At 49.8% G+C, this 7,867-nt stretch overlaps 1 protein-coding gene across 1 annotated transcript in view; it reads right to left on the bottom strand.

The window, feature by feature from the left end:
* Positions 1-5,850, bottom strand: part of LOC106817553 (collagen alpha-2(IX) chain-like) — a 36,480-nt gene extending 30,630 nt beyond the window's left edge. The window contains exon 1 of the mRNA XM_014822227.1: positions 5,795-5,850. Within this exon, the coding sequence (XP_014677713.1) occupies positions 5,795-5,797 (3 nt within the window). The 5' untranslated portion in view covers positions 5,798-5,850. The remainder of the gene's footprint in view (positions 1-5,794) is intronic.
* Between the last annotated feature and the right edge of the window lie 2,017 nt (positions 5,851-7,867).

Genomic DNA, 7,867 nt, shown 5'->3' with positions numbered 1-7,867 from the left:
CAGCAACAGCAGCAGCAGCATCAGCAGCAGCATCAGCAGCAGCAGCAGCATCAGCAGCAGCAGTAGCAGCAGCAACAGCAGCAGTAGCAGCAACAGCAGCAGCAGCATCAGCAGCAGCAGTCAGCAGCAGCAGCAGCATCAGCAGCAGCAGTAGCAGCAGAACAGCAGCAGTAGCAGCAACAGCAGCAGCAGCATCAGCATCAGCAGCAGCAGCATCAGCATCAGCAGCAGCAGCAGCATCAGCATCAGCAGCGGCAGCATCATCAGCAGCAGCAGAGGCGGCGGCGGAGGCGGCGTAGCAGCGATTCTCACATTCTTTACTGAACACGATATCTCTCGTCCGTCGTCACATCAATCTTACGCTAGATGCATTACGCTTGCCACACGCGCATATATATATATATATATGTATACATACACATACACACACACATATATATATATATATATATANACGTGTCTAGAAGAAAGAGTTATACTGCTTTGCTCTCGCGAGAAACAACCAACGATAAATTTCCAACATTATCATCGTGTCGTAAATTCCTTCAGTCACTATCGATACCCGCTCTTCACTGCCGCCCCCGCCCCCGCCCCGCCCCGCCCCCGCGCGCATGCCGCTAGAACCACGCGAGAAAGAGAATATAAAGAAGAACACGAAGAGGAGGAGGAGGCGGAAGATGAAGAAGAAACGTGTGGGAAGAATGATGCTTATATTACGAATGCATAATAATTATTACTAATTATTAGAGCCGACACTAATCACCGACACCAATATAAATTACACGAATAATGTGATACACCTATATAAATAGAGAGCAAGAGAAAGAGCGATAGAGAGAGAGCAAGAGAGAGAGAGAGAGAGAGAGAGAGAGAGAAGAGAGAGCAAGAGAAAGAGAGAGGAGAGAGAGATGAGAAAGAGAGAGAGAGAGAGAGAGATGAGAGAGCAAAAGAAAGAGCCGAGAAAGAGGAGAGAGAGAGAGAGAGAGAGGCAAGAGAACACGATGAGAAGAGAAAGAGAGAGAGACAGGGAGAGAGAGAGAGGAAGAATCAAGTGGAGAGAGAGGGGAGAGAGCGAGAGAGAGATAGAGAAGGGAGAAGAGGGAGAGAAAGAGAGAGAGAGAGATGGAGAGGAAGGAGAGACAGAGAGAGAGAACATGAGAGAGAGGAGAGAGAGAGAGAGAGAGAGAGAGAGAGAGAGAGAGAGAGAGAGAGAGAGGAGAGCGCTGAGAGAACAATGAGAGAGCGAGACTAGAAAGAGAGAGGGAGAGAGCGACGAGAGAGAGAAGAGCAAAGGAGAGGCAAGAGATAAGTATAGGAGAGAGAGAGAGCAGAGACAAAAAAAAGTAGAGAGAGAGAGAATGAGAGAAAGACAGCTATCGATGAAGACAGAGAGAGAGAGAGAAGAGAGCGAGACGAGAGCGCCGAGAGAGAGAGAGAGAAAGAAAGAGCGAAACGGAAAGCGAAGAGAGAGTGAGAGAGAGAGAAGAGAGAGAGAGATGGATGAGAGAGAGAGAGAGAGTAGAGAGAGCGACAGAGAGAGAGCGTGAGAGAACAGAAAAGTGGCGAAGAGAGAGCCGAGAGAGAGAGAGAGAGAGCGCGACAGGAGAGACGAGAGAGAGAGAGATGAGAGAGGATAGAGAGACGAGAGAGAGAGAGAGAGAGCGAGAGAAAAGGAGAGGAGGAGAAGAGAGGATCGAGGATGAGAGAGAGAGAGAGGAGGGAGATGAGAGAGAGAGAGAGCGAGAGAGAGAGAGAGAGAGAAAGAAAGAGCGAAACGCGAAAGCGAGAGAGAGTGAGAGAGAGAGAGAGAGATGGAAGAGATGAGAAAGAGAGAGAGAGAGAGAGAGAGACGAGAGAAGAGAGAGGCAGAGAGAGCCGCGCGACATGAGGAGAGCGCGAGTAGAAAGAGGTGCGAGAGAGAGCGAGAGAGAGAGAGGAGATGAGAGATGAGAGAGGAGAGAAGACGAGAGAGAGCGCGACAGGGAGAGAGGAGAGTAGACGAGAGAGGAGCGAAGAGAAAGAACATGAGAGAGAGAGAGAGGAAGACGAGAGAGAGAGAGGAGAGATGAGAGATGAGAGAGAGAGAGGAGAGAGGGAGAGAGAAAGAGAGAGAGAGAGCGCAATAGCGCGAAAGAGACACAGAGTGACAATTAATGCACACATCTTCGTCCCGACACCAATAGAACCCCACTAGACTAATGACTCATCTCGCACTCTCACGAGCGACCACCCTACTAGTCTAACCTACAGCCGACCTAACCAGATAGCACAGAACAGCGAAGCAGCGAACGACGGGTTCACGGCGAGGTCGACGCAGCGCCATCTATCGTCAACAAATCCAAACAAATGTTCGCGTTTTTCATCGGAACGCGTTAAAAATTCACTTCAAGTTTTTCTCCTTTTCAAGTTGTTTTTTCCCGATTTCGTTCCTATTCTCGTAACCTTTTTCGCTGACTTTTTGATTTTTTTAACAGATTCGCCGATACCGACTACTGGCGCTCTCTAACGGGCCCGCCGTGCGTGACCCCGTCCTGTAGACCTCGCCACCAGACGTCGCCAGCTTCGTTGCCTGGGTTAGTATCCCGGATCAGCGTGCATGCAGGCCGCTGCACGGGGAGTGGGATGCAGGGACTCGAACCTGCCACCAGGGCTGCGAGGCACGGCGGGCTGGGCTGCTTTGGGATCGGTTTCCAGGGTTAAGGCGATGCCTGGGGGCAGCAAGCGAGTAGTGGGGAGAGGGGAAAGGAGAGGGAAGAAAGTGAGGGGAAGGGGAGGAAGGAAAGTAAGGGGACTGGGTGAGGTGAGGTGAAGAAGAGAAGGCGAACGAGAAGGGTGAACGAAAGGGAGAAGGGGATGGGAGAGAGTGAGGGGAAGACCAGGAGAAGGTAAGGTGAAGAAAGGAAGGCGAACGAAGAGGAGAATGGGATGTGAGATAAAAGAGCAGGAAAGAAGAGGAATAAGGCGATGGGAAAGGGGAGAGCCTAAGGCAAACAGGAAAGAAGGTAAGAGGTAGAAAAAAAGGAAAGAGGGAAAAGAAAAAGAAGTAGGTAAGAGAGGGAAAGGGGAAGAGAGGGAGAAGGTAAGAGGGGGAGAGTGGAGAGGGAAAGCGAGGGAGAGGGGGAAAAGGGTGTGTATGCCGGACGTGTGCACGAATCGAACAAAATGGCGTACCATGTATCGCATGTGTCCCGATCGTCCGCTGGTGGGAGAAACTCGCATTAGTAATCAGTGTAGTACACGGAGGCACAAACCGACAAGAGACCATCCCTCGATCGACGCCACCGCCACCTAACGACCCCGCAAGCGACACCCTTCCAGCTTCCATTCGCGTAACCTTCGGCGGCCAGTCAGCGCAACATAGTGAAGGGTGTGAGGTGACGGACGAAAGCGGAGACTGGCAAGTAGTGTCCGGGAACGTCTGTGCATCGGGAGCCGAGGACTGGGAACCACACACCCGGGGCGCGCGCGAGAGGAAACACCACAATCTGGAAAGGATTCGCGGTTCGTCCAGGGGTCATGAAGGGGGGTCGGAAGGGGGTGGCGCGCGGCGGTCAAGCCTGAGAGGCTGGCACGGAGCGCGCGGTGCGCGCCGTGGCGGCGAGGCATGGTTTTGCCGGATCCGGATAAAAAAGTTAAACGCGTAACTGCTTTTAATAAAACAGCTCACGATAGCACAGCCGTGTACACAGCATACCGGCGATGGCAAAGGCACAATGGCTGGCGGGCACTATCACGCACACACAGTCGCATCTCGCGTGAGGCACGCAGGCGGGGACACACACGCGCAGCCACGCACCCCGGCGGAGGGAGCCGCCCACCACTACACCACACCCACAGACTCAGCGAGGTTCGCTGCGTGCAAGCCACAGCGGCGCCGCTGCGGGGCGCACACCAAGGAACCCGCGCGATGCGAAGCACGCACACACACAACACGCACACACACCACACACACGCACAACCCAATTCCCGTACACACGTCGCGGACCCACAGCAGGCCACACACATCACACACATCACACACACACACGCGCACACAGGGTCCGCGGATCCACACGATAGAGATAACCACAGGGCAACACACGCACGCAACGCAAGCACACGGCACACGACACGTCGCCAAACCAGGCCAAACACAGTTCGTAATCAATCGGATAATTACATAAAACATGAGCCGTCACCAGCCCCCCTCGCCCCGCGCTAGCTCAACACGGCGCACGCGCCTGCCGCGGCCGGCCCACCACCGCGACCGGACCCGCACCAGGAACCCGTGGTCGCGTGGTCAGGCCCGTTACAGCAGTACGATCACCGGGCCACGCATACGGCGCCGCCAGGCCTCACTAGCCCGCAGTGCGCGACCACAGCGGAGAAAGAGAAGAGAGAGAGAGCGTCACTGATAATCGAATACTACAACATGAGTTGAAAACTGAAGACACCTCTATCGGAAAATCTCGCCGCAACCTCACCTATACATAATACTGTCAGACGCACCACGGTGACCCCCCACCTCTCACTATGTTATCGCGTGTGTGTGGGGGGGAGCGACGTAGTGGAGTGAATCTATCAGCGAAGTGTATAATAATAAGATATTGTACACTCCTGAATATATATAATTATATATCGCTGAAACATATATATATAATACATATATAATATATAATACCAACTCCTCGAACACACAATATATATATACTATATATTATAGCATAATATATACACTATGCGAATCCTGAATCTTATCTGATATGAGCTGGTGGGCCTCATGACTTGTTGATTCGTGAGTACACGGGGGTAAGAGATAAAAGCGTGGATTTCTGGCCGCTAGGGTGTTTTTGGAGTTGGGATGCACAGCATTTATACGCGGGCGCCGACCACTAACGCGATGATGACCACGCTCGGTAGTTACACGTCTGCTTATGTATAGAGTATATATCCAGACTGTTCTGCTAAGCATCTATGACAACCTAACACATATCGACATCACATACGCTCTTCCGTATGACACTAGTTTGTCATAATAGGAGGATTCTTCCTATGACAAATCAATTGGCGAGTCAAACTTCGTTCCGCTTTACAAGCCTGAAATTCACTGATATGGGCGTTCATAATAGTGATCCTACAACTCCTATGATGGCGCACGAACACATACAAACAATATTGTCACCAAGGAATAATCTCTCTAATGACAATATAGTGTCATATGGAGAGCGTATCCAGGGCGTATGTCGTATTGTCATAGATTGCTAGCAAGTATACATGTTGTGATATATAGCTATCCGGGGATGTTGATATAGTATAGCTTCCGCCGGGGGGCGCAGGGAGACGCGCGATGCTGGCGTTCCCGCCGTCGTATAATAGGTCGCCGCTGACGATTGAGATGCACTGGAGATCTCCACTCTCTCTATATAAGGGGGACGCAAGTAAAATGGCAACAACGCTATGACTGAGCGACTTTATCACGGTAACAGAAGAACGAGAGAGAAAGAGAGAGAGAGCGAGAGTTAAAGCTCCCCGGTATGACTTTACGCGTAAGCACGTTATTAAGGCGATCGCGAATTATTCAATTAATTAACCAATTAGTTAATCAATTATTCATTAATTTAATTATTATTAAGTAAATAAATAAAAATTCAATTAATCAATCAATCAATTAATTATTCAATCAATCAATTATGAATTAAATTAACTAATTAACTAATTAATTAAACAATTACTTAATTAAATTGAGAGACAATTAGATAGCACTCGCAGGGCGAGCAGCGGAGGGGTGTGTGTATTAGCGATGTGTGTAGCTCACCATCACGCTGTGTCCAATCTCGCCAGTCACGCCCCGTCTTCCTCTCTTCCCCCGGGGACCTGCAACATACACACAGAAGAACACTACTGTCAGACGAGCTGTGTAGAAAGACACATATAGATACTTGACTGCGTGAGAGATTTATACATGTATTAGGGCGGAAAAGACAGTCGCCGCCCACGCTACCGCTCACGCCCACAGCAAGGCGTCTGCATCGCTTTCCATCGGTCCCGCAATATTTAAGAACGAACGGCGACAAGAACGAAGCATAGACATGACAAAAACTAACGACGAACAAAAAGATAGTAGAAAGCACGGTCATTAACCTCGCCCACTGGCATCTGAAGGGATGTGTCAACGAGGACAGAGTGTATTCATCATTAATTGAATAGGGAATATTTAATTCTAATATCCTAATATTGAGTATTAATATATATTTAATATAGGAGCGCATAGAGGATAAAAGTAAGTAGCAGAAATTTATTACAGGGGGAGCCGAGCACGAAATGCCTATATATCAAATATTAACACGGGGAAATGACCGGGGCGGTAGTGAAGCGATATTTATACTCTACAGCGAAAAAAGTAAGTCGGTAAAATTCGAAGTTAATATCACCAGTGATCCTGTGTTCTTTATTGAAAACAACTCACGTGCTGTACCAACAATATAATATAGGAGCAAATAAATAATATATAAGATGGTGCGATCGTAGCAGATAGTAATAGATATAGATTATATTATAAGCCTACTCTCCTCCCATCGAATCATGTATCCGTTCACGTCTCATGTGAGCGATGTTGGTTTCTCGGCTTCAACACCCCCAGCACGCTTTCATTCACACCGAGGCAACTGCCCTCAAAACCTCGTGATGGCGACATTGCCACCGCCACCCCAATTAATATACAGTATCCTGATAACATAGCTAAAGGTGAATTATGACAGGAGTCTTGAGCGCGTAAAACCAAGCCAAATCCCCTGCGAGCGCTCCACACGACGCGTAAGAATCTCTGCTGCGAGCCGCAGGGACTGATGAAGTAAACAATGCGTCGCGGAATCACGGTGAGGTCTGCGTCATTTGACGTTGCACCAGCGCTGCTCGGGATGAAAGCTCAGAGAGGGAGAGAGCGGAACTGGGACAGGCTGACGCCTCTTCTTCACTCGTTATCTTGCTAACTAGTGGCTGGGATGTCACTATCTACTGTACTTACGGTCGTAGCGGGGACTTCAGTGTGGGCGGACAGGCGGACGTGAGCCAGCTTCTTCTTCATCTTCTGTCTCCCAATCTCACGACATGTCTTTCTTCTTCTCTCTGCGCAGTCTTGCTCCTCCCTTGCGTCGTTCTATCCACTCTCTCTCCTGTCTGGGGACGTCGTCTATCTAGCCAGCGGCGTGTCTTTAGCTAAATGCTTCATCTTTAAGCGTACGCGTAGGGGGAGCGGGGAATCGTGAGTTCAGTTCTATAATGCGCGCAGTCATCAATCCTCTTCAATCTTTCTTGCTTCTTCTTGCTTGTGGTCTTTTTCTTCTTGTCTTGCTTTCTTGTCTTCTCTTTCTTCTCTTCTACTGGCTCCCCCCAACGCATCCTCCCCCATGCGAGGATGGAGACGCACTTAAAGCAGCGGACCCCGAGCATGTCTACGCTCCACAATGAACGGCGAGGGGAAGGTAGAAAAAATGAGGGCGGCGGGAGATAGATAAGATAGGAGAGAGAGCGAGAGAGAGAAAGCGAGAAAGAGAGGAGTAAAGGAGGAGGGAGAGAGAGAGAGAGAGAGAGTAATAAGATATAACTGAGCAGAAAGGTGTAGAGAGGAGAGAGAGGAGATACGAGAGAGGAGAGAGAGAGAGAGAGAGTGAGGATACAGGCGGTAACGAGAGAGGGACGGAGAGAAGAAGGGGAGAGATAAACGGGAGAGGACTAGAGAGGGGGAGAGAATAGGAGGAAGAGAAGAGAGAATACAGAGAGAGAGAGAGAGATGAGAGAAAAGAGACGAAAGAGAGGGAGAGAGAGAAGTGAGAGAAGAGAAAGAGAGAGAAACGCAAGGAGAGAGTAGACGGAGAAGAAGAGAGAGATG

This window comes from Priapulus caudatus, unplaced genomic scaffold, assembly GCF_000485595.1.
Source record: "Priapulus caudatus unplaced genomic scaffold, Priapulus_caudatus-5.0.1 Scaffold1766, whole genome shotgun sequence".
Classification (NCBI taxonomy): Eukaryota; Metazoa; Priapulida; class Priapulimorpha; order Priapulimorphida; family Priapulidae; genus Priapulus; species Priapulus caudatus.
The sequence above is the reverse complement of the archived record's forward strand: the minus strand, read 5'-3'. Positions and strand labels throughout refer to the sequence as shown.